We start from the raw sequence: 15,495 nt of genomic DNA on the forward strand, positions 1-15,495 counted from the left end.
ACTGGGGGCTGAGGTGGGGGTTGAATGTGATGATGATGGTGGTGGTGGTGATGATAGTGATGATGGTAGTGGTGGTGGTGATAATGATGGTGGTGATGATGATAGTGATGATGGTAGTGGTGGTGGTGATAATGGTGGTGGTGGTGATGATGGTCATGATGATGATGGTGAGGGTGGTCATGGTGGTGGTGGTGGTGGTGGTGATGGTCGTGATGATGATGGTGATAGTGGTGGTGATATGATGGTCATGATGATGATGATGGTGATGGTGGTAGTGAAGATGGTGGTCATGGTGGTGGTGGTGGTGGTGATGATGGTCGTGATGATGATGGTGATAGTGGTGGTGATGGTGATGATAATATTATATATTGAAGATTTATTAAGTGCCAGACATTTTGCTAAAAACATACATTATTTCATTTAATCCTTGCAACAACCATGGAAGATAAGGTCTGTTATTATCCCCATTTTACAGATGAGGAAACAGAGACCTTTAGGATTAAATAACTGACCCAAATTCTCATGGTGGGTGGATCTGCTCTTCAAACTTACATACAGTCCTTCTGAATCAAGAACCTGGACTCCTAACCACTCACATGAGCTAAGGGCTGGCCACACAGAAGGGCGGCAACAAATGCTCCCCCACTCTGCTCCTCCTTGAACAAAATAATCAAAACGGAATGTGAGACTGATCTCAACCTGACCCTGGACCAGAGCTATTTGTCTTTTTCTCATTCCTCCTGCCACTCTCACCCATCAGCCTTTCTTGAATTGAAAGATGACAAATGGGTCTTCGTGTTCTGAGAAACACCTCCAGGTCCTGGGAGCCGTGACGACCCTGTGGCCACTGGCTCCTCTCTCGGGGAAGTTGGGGGGGTGAGGAGGGTTGGAGTGGAGGGCATCCCCAGCAGCTAATAAACCTGCAGTTTCGGTACATATCCTCCTAGGGAGAGAACAGTGCTGGGGTTTCCTGAGAATTTTTCATTCAGCCCTTGGGGCCTGTGGTCTGATTTATATAGTCACAGTCCCCAGCACCTTTCTTATTTATGTCATCGGGGGTTTCTTTGTACGAGTTGCAGGCCAGAGAGTTCAACCCACTGCGTTGTCAGCAGTGAGGGGAGGGGTGTTTTGATATCCTCCACTGAGGACATATGGAGATGTTTCTGGAAGCATTTGGCTCAAAGAAGACACCATAGGGGAACCAGACTGAGACAACTGCTGGGTCAGGCGATGCAATGAAACAAAGCCCCAGGCGAAGGGGGTCCTGATGGGGTTTCCAGATTCCGCAGGAAGTGTGAGGAGCACTGAGCGCAGGGACTAGGAAAAGGGGGTAGGAAAGGCGGGGAGGGGACCCCGGTGCCCTTTGATGGTAAATGTACTGCCAGAGGGGCCTTTCCAAAATGCTTACCCAGCCTCCACCTTCCTGATTAAAATCCTTCCGTGGTTCCCCTTGCTCTCAGAATAAAGACCCACTCTCCTGCCCCATCCCTTGCTCACCTCTCCTTCCTCCCTTCCCGCGCCTCCCCTCTTCATGCCCAGAGGGGAAGGAGAGCTCATATCATCCCTGCAAGGAAGGAAACTGCCCCATGGGGGAGGAGAGAGGGCGGGGAAGGGAATGCAGAGAGGGACTTTTTTGCATTTCACCAACTTCAAGGGAAACGATGTATAAGAAACAGATACCATTTTTCAAAAACAAATTTTGAGAGAGACTGTCAGTGCTCCTACGTCGGTAGCGTTGGACCCGTTTTCCATCTGTCGATCCTTCCTCGTTCTTCCCTCCTCTCTCTCCATCTCTCTGATACGGATCCAGTGTGTTATGCACCAGCCACCAGACCAGGCACTGAGGGGAGCAGTGGGAAAGGGAGCTGCAAGATGAGGAAGACCCAGATGCTGCCCTCCAGATAAATTCACGTATTTAATTTTCAGACGGAGAGGACATCTCATTTAGCCTGCAGCTCCTTTGGGGAATGAGATGTTCCGCGTAGGCAACTTTTCTGGACAACTGAAGCTTATCCTATTAGCCTTGAAAGTTAAAAAAAAAAAGGAATGATTTTCAATGAAAGTTTTAAATCAAGTTTCCAGCTGGATGTGGGCATCCTGTGGGCACTCGGTGTGCTTCAGCCCCGAACGCAGAAACACTGCCGATTGGCTGCCTGAGTGGGTACTGACCTGGGCATTTCTCATGGGATCCTCGTCACAGTTTGCATGAGGACCCTGGACCCCAGCGAAGCAGACGGATGTCCCTTGGTCCGGGAAGGGTAGAACCTCAGGTCAGGCTTAGGTCTGGAACCACATACAACCGTCCCCATGCCTGGCAGTGGCCCAGAGCCGCCCTCCTGAGTCCCGGTGCTCCTCTGGGCCAGGCCTGGTGCACACGTTTGTCCCTGGTCCTCAGCTGTGCGCTCCCCAGCCCCCCTTTCCCTCCTTGTGGGACAGAGCACCTGGGAAGGGAATTCACCATCAAGGACTATGGGCTAAAGAGACACACGGGAGTGTGGTCAGAGGGCTTGGTTCTGGTATGTGGGCTCTGGGACTGACCTCCCTGGTGTTCTGATTTCTGCCTCTTGTAATAATCATCGTGTCTTGGTTGGCCTCCCATGTTTCCACAGACTTTGAGGCAAGGACTCCAGGGCAGATGGTTGGTTTATTGGAGAGAAGATCCCAGCCTACACCAGCAGGGGAGTTGGGGAGAGACAGGGAAGGCAAAGCAGCCAGCACAGGTGCCTCAAAGGGCAGTTATGGGCAACTTGGTCCAGCCCCACCTTGACACACCCCTGAGTTGTCCTATGGAAGAGAGAGGAGACTGAGAGATTCATCACCCAGCTCCCCATCATGCTGTTTCAGGCTTCCTGCGTTTCAGCCAGCCCACCTTTCCAGCCAGAGAAGGTTGTCTGCGGAGGGTCTTAGGGGCTGGCTGTACCAATTAGCAATAATGACAATAACCACCATAGTAAGAAGGACAGCACCTGCTGCTGCAAGTATCTGTCCAAGCACCTTATTTGTGTCATATTATTAGTCCTCACTGCAGCCCTGTGAGGCAGGTGCTGTGATTGTCCCCACTTCACAGGTAAGGAAACTGAGGCTCAGAGCTGGTCAGCCACTTGCCCAAGTTGTCACAGCCAGGAAGTAGGGGTATAGGGATTTGAAGCCAGATTTATTCTGTATACTATCCTGACCTCATTTCCCCCCTTTTGGGGGTGGGGGTGGGGGATGGTTTATTCTGTAAGAGTCAAGTTCCCAGACATCTCTCACCTGGGAGGGAGATTATAACCCTCTTACATGGTGGTTCTTAAACTCTAGAATACACTTGCTGGAAATTCACATTCAGTTACTGAATCAGAACCTCAGAGGGCAAACCTTGGGGAGCTGACTTGGATGGAATCATGCATACGCTGGAAAAAACGATTCTTTGTACGCGTGACATAGGGTCTACATTGTGCAACAGTTTGGCCTCGGTCCCTGCGACCCGCCCTCCAGGGTCTGTGTGGTTTCGGCACTTAGCTAGTCCTGCGGACTTGATGAGCAGGTCCTGGGTGTGTGGGCACTGGTTCTGACATCTGGACCTCCACGCGAAGCGAAGAGCCTGAGCGTAGGAGCCGGTTCTTTTGGGCGTTCTGCATGAGCCGCGGTTGTGCTCCCACGCCTAGCTCTGCCCTCTGAGGCGGAGGGACTTCCACGCCACAGGCTGTTGGCCGCCACTGCAGTCACCTGGCTTGAGATGACTGTGCACGCTGCCAGTGACCAGGACTTTCCCCTGGATGCTCACTCTGCTCGCTTCTACCATATCAGCGCCCCCCTCTGTGTGTGTAACCTGCATGTCCCACCCTCCCAGCAGGGAAGGAGACCTCCCATCACTGCCTTGGGTGGCTGTCTCCGACAGCTAGAGCCTTTAAGTAAAATCAGAGGCCACCACTCACCCAGGTATTCTGCCAGGGCCAGTCAGGTCCTCTGTTTTTCCATCTGTAAGATGGGAATGATAGTAATACCTACTTCATAAGGTTGTTCTAAAGATCCAGTGGCATAGTGTCTATAAAACGTGTAGTACCATGGCTGTCAAATGAGTCTTCAAGTAAATGGTAGATGATTATTGGGATTGGAAGATGATGATGACGAAGATAAATACAGACTGATGGGGGAAATGTCTTTCATAGCATGAAGTGGGCACTGTTGAAGTGTCTACCCACTCTTGGGCCACCCAGGGCTGACCCGTGAGAGTGGTATGGCAGCAGTCTCTCTCCAGAGTTAATTTCCTGGCTGCCAAGGATAATGTCTTTCCAGTAGCTGCCCCATCTCATCTTACAATTTGGTATCCACAGTACTGAGAGCTTTCTGAACCACTGGGGCATTCCATCCATCCACCCACCCATTCACCTACGCACTGATCCATCTACCTGTCCATCCACCCATCTATCTACCCATTGACCCATCTACCCATTCATCCACCCATCCACACACTCATCGATCCATCTACCCACCCGTCAATCTATCTAACCATCTATCCACGCACTGTTGTGGCAAGGGAACATCCCCGAAAGGTTTATTAGGGGAGAACTCCCCAGTAAGCCAATAGAGTCCCATGCAGGTGACACACAGAGAGGAGGAGCTTATGGTAGACGTGAGCAGAGTGAGCATCCAGGGGAAAGTCCTGGTCACTGGCAGCGTGCACAGTCATCTCAAGCCAGGTGACTGCAGTGGCGGCCAACAGCCTGTGGCGTGGAATTCCCTCGGTGCTCTGAGCGTGACCCGTGCTACAGCCAAGCTTGAATGTTGAATGGTCAAAGCTCTGAGTTCTTATAGCCCCCGAGGAGTGGAGATCCCACTCATATCGGAGTCCTGATGGAGCCTTTATCCAAATGTCCAGACTTGTGGTTTTGGGTGTTCCTGTTATACTCCATACCTGTCTTGACATAGTGCTTGACATGACTATCACAGCCGACAATGACTCCATATTGGTTTGTAAAAGGTGTTCAAAAAGTCCACTCTGCTTTTGCTCTATATCCCCATCCACCCATACATTCATTCATCCGTCTGTTCATCTGTCCATGCATTTGTGCATCCACCCAAACATCTATTCATCCATTCATTATCCATCCATCTATGCATCCATGCATGCATTCATCGCTCTGTTTATCCATGTATCTATCCATCCATCCATCCACCCGTCCTTCTCTCTCTTTCTCTCAGGTTAAAGTGCCACAATAAATGCACCAAAGAAGCCCCGCCCTGCCATCTCCTCATCATCCACCGAGGAGGTAAGTATTTAACACTTGCTGCCAAGGACCAGCAATGCGGAATCAGCAGGGAGCTTGGAGCCTCCCTTGCTGACCCATGGAATCAGAATCCGCATTTCAGCAGGATCTGCAGCTGAGTCCTGTGCACTTTGAGGTTGAGAAGTGCTGCTCTGGAGCAGGAGTTACAAACTCAGATGCCTTCCAGGGCCAAGCAAGTGCCGTAAGAAAGAGAAGCTGGCCAGAGGGGGCCGTGCAAGGTGGAGAGAGAGCCCCGGCGCTGTCTAGGGAGAATAGCCACCCAGCCGCTCCATGAACCTATGCTGCAGCATTTCCCACCTTTCAAAGAAAAGCCCACCTCGTTTTATGTGCTCTGTGCTTATTTAAAAACGTTAGCAACTTATTCAAAGTTTAAAAATTCTTGCCGGCCTCCTCCCTGCCACCCCCCATGAATGGATGAAGCTAAGGCTCCAACTGGGGGTAGAGCCTTGCTAAGGGGGACTGAGTTCCTCCTAGTCCTCTCGCGAGGCCCCTCCCAGCCCCTGGCCCTGGTCAGTGCCTGCTCAGGGGAATCTTCTGGAACAAACCCAAGGGAAAGCGAAAGAAGGCGGCAAATGGCTGCAGAAAGTGCTGAGACATGTCCCAAAGCCAGCGGGCCGTTGGTTTTCGATGATCTCTGCTTTGGAAATTGCAAGTGAAGGGAAAGTCATGATCTCTCTTTTTGTGCTCTGTTCCCCTGCCCCTCCTGCCCCTCTTGGCCCTCCCCCCACTCCTCCCCACCCACATCCCCAGTTAAGAGCCATCAGTGAGGCTGTTTTAAACCTGAATTCTCTTGTTCTTGAACTGTCGTGGGTCAGCTTTGTTGGGGAAATTGCCTCCCACTGAATTCTCATCCGTAGCTGGTTCCTCTGGCGCCCGCCTCCCATGAGGAGACCAGACCAGCCTGCTGGAGGGAGACCCGCTCTCAGGGGCTGGCATCTGAAGAAGGGCTCCCTCCCACCCACCTTCATAGCCGTGGGTCCCCCTTTGTACATGCGAAGCAAACAGAGCTTTCCAGAAGTCCACCAGATTTTTGCTGCCCCCACCCCATCATTAGTAGGAAGTTGGAAATAGTGGCGGTTTCTATGGTAATGTCTGCTCAGGCTAAGCAGAGAAATTAAATCCCTGGGTCAGTCCAAAGCTTTAAACTTTTCCACTAACACCCCCCTTCCGCCCCCACAATAAAAATAAAAGCTAATAAGTAACACTTACTAGCATCCAATTTGAATTTCTCATTTTTGTCCCACCCCGTGGTCCCTGTACGTAGTACAAATAACAGGGGTAACAGGGAAAGGGCTTGGGTGATGTGGTTTGGCACAGTAAGTATTTATTTAGCATCAGCCGTGTGCCCGGATCTCTGTGTAGCTTCAGAATGATGCAGAAAGGGACGCTGGGAAAGCCAAGCCTTTCCTCCAGGGACCCCAGTGGCCTTGATTAGGACAAATGTGTTTCGACATGGGACAGGCTGCTCAAGCCTGAGAAATCCTACAAGTAATGAAAGGTGATCCTGACATGAAGGTCGGACGGGGCAGGGATGGGTGGCCATAATGAGCTTGTCCACTGATCACAGACCCTGAGAAATCAGGAACCTCTTGTATTTCAAAGGAGCTCAGTTCTGAAATGAGCACCAATGTGAAACAATTACGGTACTGAAAACAAACAGATAGCTTCCGTTTTATTATTATAATTTGTCATGGTCAAGTCACATATTGACAATGAAAACAACGGCCACGGAGAGCTCCTGATGCCACTACCCTGACATGACAACTGTCATTTTTAGTGACTTCCTTCCAGCCTGGGGGTGGGCCTCTGCTGTCCTGGAATGGAAGCCCAAGTAATACTTAAACTCCCAAATCGCTGCTTTTATCCCTACGGATCCAGCAAGGCTAGTCCGGACAGAGTCGGTCCCGTGTGACATCAACAACCCTCTGCGAAAGCCACCCCGGTATTCGGACCTGCACATCAGTCAGACGCTCCCCAAAACCAACAAAATCAAGGTGAGGCTGGGGTTCTGTTGGGCCGGCTGGGGCTGCCGCTGCAGGAGGGAGGAGGGGTCCGGAGCAGGATTCGGTGGGCATCCGGGAGCACTGCCTCGCCTCCCAGCACCTGGCACTGCTAATTCTGGGTGGTTGGTGTTGAGTCAAGTTTGGGGGGCATCCAGCCATCAGTGGAGAGTGAGCGCCAGGAACCTGTCTGACTGAGGGAGCCGGCACACGGAAATGAGAATGAATGAGTGTGTGGAGGACGGTCAGCAGGGATTAGCAGGAGAGTTGAGACGGGTTCCATAGTGGTCCAGACCCCGCACTCTGCTCTGTGAGATGTTTCGCCATCTGGCGGGATTAGCGTTGCAGATGGTTCTGCGCTTTCTGACACATCTGTGAGTCAAACCACTGGGGACAGGGATCTATTTCTGAGCTCCTGCCGGAGACGGTGGACGGGTGTGTGCGGGGGCCCTGAGCTCGGAGCCACAGCCACTTTGCTTAACTTCCTGCTGATCCTCAGACATGAGCCTGTCTAGGCATCTTTCTTTCCAATGTGACCTGCAAATGTTCAGTATGATTTCCACATCCTTTGTTTGGTCTGCTGGTTGGATGCCACCAAAGTTATCCCAGGCTGCTTCCAGCCCCACAGTAGGAGGCACAAGTTGTACTTGCCAACAGGTGGTTTCTCAAGCCCCGGACGCCTCCGTGCATGGTATTGAAGGTGGTAAAGTGGGGATCAGCCTGAGTGTGTGGCAGGTCACCAACCTGTGTTCAGGACCCAGAAGAGCACCGGGACTTCTCACTGGTGAGGCACAGTCTCACTTCTCTGCATGAGGCTGCAGAGGACATGGCCCCCTTCCCAGTCTGTTCTCCACACAGCAACCAGAGTGCTTCTTAATGAATATAATTTAAATTGTGTCACCTCTGCTTAAAAAGCATCTGGTAATTTTCTAGTGCATTTAGAAAACAAATCAAATACTGCACCCTGTAAGGCAGTGCATAATATGGTCCCTTTCTCCGTCCCTGACCTCCTTCTCCATGCCTCCCCACCACAGCCCATGTCCTTTTACTCTCCTGCTATCACCCACCATTTTTACTAGTAGATTTCAGTCATTCACCATCTGATTCCGTGCGGCATCATCTCAGCAGTTGAGAACTTGGCCTCTAAAATCAGGCAAACCTAGCAGCCAGCCTTGGCTTCCTCCATTTACCAGCTGTGAGACTCTGGGCAAGTAATGGAATCTCTCAGAGCCTCAGTTTTCTTGTCTGTAAAATGGGTACATTCCAGTTATGCACTGCTGCTCAAACAAACTTAGTGGTATACAACAACAGCCCTTTAATTATGCTCCTGGAGTCTGTGGGGCAGGTATTAAGAAGCAGTACAGGGGGGATTGTTTGTCTCTGCTTCAAAATGTCCAGGGACTCAACTGGGAAAACTCACACAGTGGGGAGCTGGAATAATCTAGAACAGGTTTTGGCAACTAAGGCTTACAGGCCAAATCCAGTTTACCACCTGTGTGTGTGAATAAAGCTGGATTGGAACAAGCCACACTCTTATTGTTTATGGCTGTTTTCGTGCTACAATGGCAGAATTGAGTAGTTCCAACAGAGACCACATGGCTCACAAAGCGCAATAGATTTGTTACCTGAAAAAGTTCGCCAGTCCCCGATCTAGAGGCTCCTTCACTCACAGGTCTGGTGCCCAGGTTGGGATGAGTCAAAGCCTGGGCTCTGTAGAAGCTCCACAGAAGCCCCTCCATGTGGACCTGCCTTGTGGCTTGGGCTTCCTTCCAGTATGGCTGCCTCAGCATAGTTAGGCTTCTCGCATGGCTTCTCAGGGTTTGAAGGGCAGCTGTTTCAGCAAACAGGGTGGAAGATACATGGGCTTTTATAACCTGGCAATATGAGTCCATGCAGTGATGGTCTTGGCTTGCATTAGCCAAGGGTTGGCAGTGACCGTCCTGGTGCATTCTGCTGATAGAAACAGTCACAGCCTACTCAGATTCAGGGGGAGGAGATGCAGACCCCATCCTGTTGATGGGAAGAGTCCAAGGAAGTTGTGGCCATGTTTTAAAATGTCTATATGGTGGGTAATAAAAGCACCAACCTCAGAGAGTTATTGTGGGGAAGAATAAAATAATCAACATTAAAAGAACTTAGTGCACTTCGTTGGCACATGGTAAGTATCCAGGAAATTCTAGCTATTATCATCAGCTTAAATCTTGGGTTTCCGGTCAAAATTCCATTTTTCTTTATTATTTGAAAAAGATGGGTCTCTAGGAGAGGGGATCCCCATCTCTGGAAGGGATGTGGGGGCTTGCACAATGAGGCCCCTGGAAAGTAACTGCATGCCTGTAACCCAGCCTTTCCTTTGTGACATCTTGGTGACAAGGAGCTCAGAGGCATCACAAAACCCCTCTCTCGATTTCTAGGCACAATGAGCCTCTTGGTGTCAGATGGGACAGAAACAAGGGTCAGATAGATCAATTACTGTGACATTGTTCTGCTTGTCTGCCAGCAGGAGAATTTGATAAGAGAAATAAATTAACCTCTATTAAGAAAGTGGCTTTGACATGAAGATGGACAGAATCTATCATAGAGCTGGGTTATTTTTTCCCCTCTTTCTCTTCTCACTGGCTTCACACAGATTCTTTTTGTCAGGCAATGATGTAGTTAGTGCAATAGATTTCTAAGCCAATTTGGTCTGAAGATTTCCTTTTCATTGCTGTCTGTCTCCTCTCCGGTCTAGCTCAGTCAATCCAGGTTCGCAGAAGCCCAGCTTTTTCATTCGGCATAATGGTTAGAGTCTGCATTTTTTAGTCAGAAGGCTTGGAACTCAGTTTCTTCACTCGCTATGTGATCAGAGCAAGATCTCTCTGCCTTGATTTTTCCCTCTGTAAAATGAGAAGTATCATAGCAGACACTGCTATTGTGGAGAGGATTGGATACAGTGATATGTGTAAAGAATTTAGTCCAGCACTGGATACTCAGGGCATGGAAATGGATAAAGAAGAAGACAGAGAATGAGGAAGAGGAACAGAGGGAGGATTCAGAGGAAGAAAGTGGAAGAAGAAAGAGGATGGAGGAGGAAGAGGAAGAAGGAGGTGAAGTGGAAGAGCAGAAGGATGAATAGGAAGGAGAAGGAGGAATAGGAAGGAGGGGGAAAGAGGAAAAAGAAGAAAGAAGAGGAGGAGGGAGCCAGAGGAGAAGGAGATGGAGGAGGAGGATGGAGGAGATGGATGAGGATTGGGAGATGGAGGAGGAAGTGGAGTTGGAGGAGATGAATGAAGAGAAAGTGTGGAGCTGGCACAACCTTGTGTTTCTGCTTCTAGGCTAGAGCCATTAACTCTCTGTCTGCTTCCAACAAGTCACCCCCCTCTTTGAGTTTCAGTGCCCCCATCTGTAGAGTGAAGGGCTTGGATTGGGTGGTCCTAAAGGATATTTTCCCTTCCCTGCATGAGGTGGGAGCTTGAGTTTCCCTCTGATGGAACACAGCCTCCTGCTGCTGGTCCTATTGGGACTCAGATCTGAGTCCCCTCCTATGGGAGTGATTCTGCCTGGGAAAAGTGGGCACCATCTCTCTCTCTCTCTCTCTCTCTCTCTCTCTCTCTCTTCTGATTCAGTTTGTTCACATCAACCCTGAGCTTTGCTACACGGAAGAGAATGACATGGTTCCTATCCTCAAGGATGTAGAGATAATTCCTTTCTCCATAAAGACAGTTCCTCCTCCTCTCCCTCTCTCCACCTCTCCTTCCATCTTTCCTTTTTTATATTCATTCATTCATTCATTCATTCATTTATGAGCAACCTCTTAGTTTTTGTTTCTGTACTAAGTTCTGCAGATTCCAAGATGAATACGACATAGTCTAGTAGGAAGAGATAGATCTTCTCCCTCCCTCTCTCCTCTCCACCTCTCCACTCTCCTCCTTCCAGTTCTTTCTTTCCTGTTTTCCTTTGTCTAGCACACACTTATTGACGGACCACACTGTGCCTGGCACCTGGCTACTGCACCTTGCTTCCCGGAGCTGCCATAACAAATGAGCACAGCCTTGGAAGCTAAAACATCAGTCACTTATTCTGGAGGCCAGAGGTCTGAAATGAAGATGCCAGCAGGGCTGGTTCCTTCTGGAGACCCCGAGAATCCCCTCCATGCTCGCTCCTAGCCTCCGGTGGCTCCCGCAGTCCTTGCTGTTCCTTGGCTTGTAGCAGTCCAACCTCTACCGCCATGTGCGCATGGCCTTTTCCTCTGTGTGTCCCTCCTTTTCTGTTTCTTATAAGGACACTTGACATTGGAGTTAGGGCCCACCCCAACCCAGGATGAGCTCATCTCAAGATCCTTACATTAATGGCGCGTGTAGTCCTTTTGTAAAGTAAGGTCCCCCTCTGAGGTTCCAGTGGAACGCTGTTCAGCCCACTCCACAGCTCCCGACCTCACCCACCAGGCCCATGTCAGGATGCACACGTGGATTCACCTTCATCTTTGCTTTAGAGCAGGTTCAGGGGCCCGGAGAGGCGGCGCTGGTTCCAGTGCAGATGCGAGGGGGTGCGGAGGCTCCTCTCCCGCTCTCTCCTGAGCTGTCAGGCTGTTGATTCTTTAATAAACACTCGGGAGGAGAGGTGTCGGGGTGGGAAGAGCACGCTGGGCACCTCCGCGCGGCTCTCTCCCGAATCAGAGAGAACGGGGAGCGTGGCTGTCACCTCCGTGCTTGCATTCCGTGGTCACCTTTCACTCGGGGGTCCAGACAGTGATTACAGAAACCGTTCCTTCCACAGCTGGATGCCACCTGGTGGGGACGTTGGAAGGATCCGGGGGTGAGGATGCTGGGGTGGGTCTCTTCCTGCTCAGCTCACTCTCACTGCTGCCCCCACCCTGTTTTCCTTCTGCAGGACCACATCCCTGTCCCCTACCAGCCAGACTCCAGCAGCAACCCCTCGTCCACGACGTCCTCCACGCCCTCCTCGCCAGCACCCCCGCTCCCTCCCAGCGCCACGCCGCCGTCTCCCCTCCACCCTTCCCCGCAGTGCACCAGGCAGCAGAAGACCTTCAACCTGCCAGGTACCCCAGGGCTCGGGGAGGCGAGGAGGTGTTGGGTTCACGCCAGGGTCACTTGGGGGCACGCTTGAAGGCATGTGGAGCGAGTCTTACATGCAGGACACTGGCCACACATGACTCACTGGATCTTTAGAGTAGCCACGGGGTATTATCAGCTCCGTTTAACAGGCAAGGAAATGGAGGCTCCGAGAAGGAAAGACTATGTCTGTTGGTCAGCAGCAATCCGGGGTCTCCACCCACGTCTGAGTCACAGGGGCAGCTGGCAGTTGTCTTATGAGCTAAATCGTTGAAACTGGCAGGGGACCCTGGGCCCAGGCTCTCAGGGCCCCCACGCCTGAGCGGAGCGGGCTGCATCTGAGTCACCCCACGTCAGGAGAGGCTCTGCATGAGCAGGCTGGAGTTGTGGATGCACTATCTTCTGTCACACTCCTGCCATGTGACCCCCGGCTTCAGCTTGCTCACCTCTGAAAGGACGTAGGTGGGTGACAGGACCCCAAGGATTCTTCTGCCTCACACATTCCCACTTGAGTTCACGCACTGCCCAGGGCTGCAGTTTTTCTCCCTCTCAAGTTGTCTTCTGGCCTTCCGACCACATCCATGTATTTATTTCCTGAACACACATTTATTGAGCATCTCCTATGTACCAGGTACTGTCCGAGGCACTATGTACGGAGGGGACACGCACAAAGCAGACACGCCCAGTGTGAGTTTCCTGTTGCTGCTGTAACACTGCCACGGGCTTCATGCCTTAGAACAGGACACATCTATTACCTTACAGTGATGGAGGTCACAGTCCACATTTTGTGTCTCTGGGCTGAAAATCACGGTGTCATCAGGGTGTTTTCTTTGCAAGGTTCTAGGGGGAAAATCCACCTCCTTGCCTGACAGCTTCTAGTAGCCGCCAGCATTCCTTGGCTGGTGGCCCCGCACTACTCCAGCCTCTGCTTCCATTCTCACACCTCCTTTTCTGACTCTGACTCGGATCCTCCGGCCTCCGTCTCATGAGGACCCTTGTGATTGCATTTAGGATGCACCCAGAGAACCCAGCATAGTCTCCCCATCTCAAGATCCTCAACGTGGTCACATCTGCAAAGTCCCTTTCGCCATGTGAAGTAATGTCACAGTTTCCAGGGATTAGGACAGGGGAGGGTGGGGATTGTTCTCCCTCTCACAGTCTGTTCTCCTGGAGTTTGTAGCTTAGAGAGACAGGTGTGAACCAAGCAAACACACATGAAAATGAGAGGAAGAACAGTGCTGGGAGCAAATTCAAGAAGAAAACAAGTTCAAGTTGAAATGTCAGAGGCAGGTGAGTCCTGAAGATGGGGAGAGTAGTCCCGGTGGAGAGAGGGGAGCACGTGCAAAGGCCCTGCCACAGGAAAGAGCTGAAAAGTTGTCCACTGGCCCGAGTGCCGCAAACAAGGGAGGAGGGCGCCAAGTGAGACAGCTGCAGGCTTAGGCCTGGCAGGGTCTTGCAGGGCTTGGCGGGAATTTAGGTTTTTAAAAAACATGTTTTTATTGATTTTGAGAGAGAGAGGAAGTGAGAGGGAGAGATAGCTAGAAGCACCGATGATTGGTTTCCTCCTGCATGCCCCCTGCTGGGGATCAAGCCTGAAACCCAGGCATGTGTCCTCATCGGAATGGACCAGTGACCTCTTAGTGCATGGGAGGACGCTCAACCAACTGAGCCACACTGGCCGAGCAGGGATTTAGATTTTATTGAAGACACAGTAAGAGGCCACTGAAAGGTTGAGGCAAGGGATCCTTCTTCCTTCCAGATCCTTCCATTCAGAAGACCACTCAGGCTGCTGACTGGGGAGGCCCTAGGGAGGAAGCGGTGGGGGCTCCCGAGTGGAAGCACTTTCACGGTGGCCTCCTGTCCTCTGACGTCTGCTCATCTAAGCCTCTCAGTGTTCATGACCCCGTGATGCCAGCGGCCCAGGAGCCACTAGGTGCTCCGAACAGGCCACTCGGGTTCACCAGCTGTCCCTTGGAGCCGCTTCTCACTGGTGTCCCTCATCGGCGAGCACAGGGCTCACAGTGACGCCTCCCCCTTTTCCGGCCACTCCCTCCCGTTAGTCACCAGGCACAGCTGTGCTCCTGCACGGAAGAGTCGAAGAGTCGAGGAGGGGTTGACTCTGTACGTGCAGGCATTTGCGGGGTGTCCCATTGCCCGGCACCTGTCCCTCCTCAGAGCAGGGCTCCTTCTGTTGCCCAGCCCCTCCTCCTTGAGAAGGCTGTCACTGCCAGCTAACCTTTCTGCAGCCACTGAATCCCCCATTCCCGCCGGAGGGAAGAGATCAGCTAAGCCTATGAGAACCGCGGGTACTTTTCTTGCTTTAATTTTAGCCCCTTGTTGACAGCAAAATGCCTGCATGCAATTAAAAGCAAACAAACAAACAAAAAACCTAGGTTACTCAGCAGAAGAAGGTCCCAGAAATCATGGAGGTTGGTTTTCTTTTAAAGCTTTGCTCTGTGACCTTGAATTGCTGTGCTTCCCATCCCGGGCAACTCATTTTCCAGAATAAAAAATGCATCTGTTTGGATTCCAGCTACCTGGAATTTGGGCACTTGCTGCGCTAAAAGAAAGGGAGTTAATTCAACAAACATGAGTTGTGCACCCACGGGTCCAGGTGCCAGACCAGGCGCTTGGGATCCTGAGATGCCAGGACTTGCTCTCCATCCTGGGGTGGGGTTGGGGTGGGGATTATCCATCAGTTCCAACCTCAAGGGCAGCTAATGGTTTAGCTCTCTGATTGCCTCTTAATTAAAAATCATTCTTATCTGTTAGTTAAGACAGCTTAGAAAGATATTGGCTCATTCATAGCAGCCAATGCTTACTCCATACCTACTATGCACTCCTGTTTCATATAAGGATGAGCTGAGCCCTATAAGGGGAGACTCTTATCATCCCTACGGTATACACGTGGAGAGTTGCCCAAGCTTTTACAAACAGCCAGCAGAGGAGCCAGGATTCAATCCTGCCTCCGGGATCAGCCTTCAGACCTCAGGCTTGGAACCACTAATCCTCTGTGCTAATCCTCTGTGAGCCAGCTCCCAGCTGTAGCTTGTCCCTGAATGAATAACATTGTTTTTGGAAGTTATCTTCACCCATTGAGACTGTATCTGAGCCCACCCTGCTCACTTCCTTTATTTGAGATTAGAAAGCTCTGTGTGATCTGTCCATTCCCTGACA

The 15,495-nt window shown here is 51.1% G+C and overlaps 1 protein-coding gene across 4 annotated transcripts in view; it reads left to right on the plus strand.

The window, feature by feature from the left end:
* KSR2 (kinase suppressor of ras 2) overlaps positions 1-15,495 on the plus strand; it is a 265,061-nt gene that overhangs the window by 197,555 nt on the left and 52,011 nt on the right. For 3 of the 4 annotated variants that reach the window (XM_005863784.2, XM_014537695.1, XM_014537696.1), the window contains 3 exons: positions 5,185-5,252; positions 7,143-7,264; positions 12,137-12,305. In XM_005863784.2, the coding sequence (XP_005863846.1) occupies positions 5,185-5,252; positions 7,143-7,264; positions 12,137-12,305 (359 nt within the window). The remainder of the gene's footprint in view (positions 1-5,184; positions 5,253-7,142; positions 7,265-12,136; positions 12,306-15,495) is intronic. The other variant, XM_005863785.2, reaches the window with a different exon arrangement.

The sequence above is a fragment of the Myotis brandtii genome, unplaced genomic scaffold, assembly GCF_000412655.1.
Source record: "Myotis brandtii unplaced genomic scaffold, ASM41265v1 scaffold181, whole genome shotgun sequence".
Classification (NCBI taxonomy): domain Eukaryota; kingdom Metazoa; phylum Chordata; class Mammalia; order Chiroptera; family Vespertilionidae; genus Myotis; species Myotis brandtii.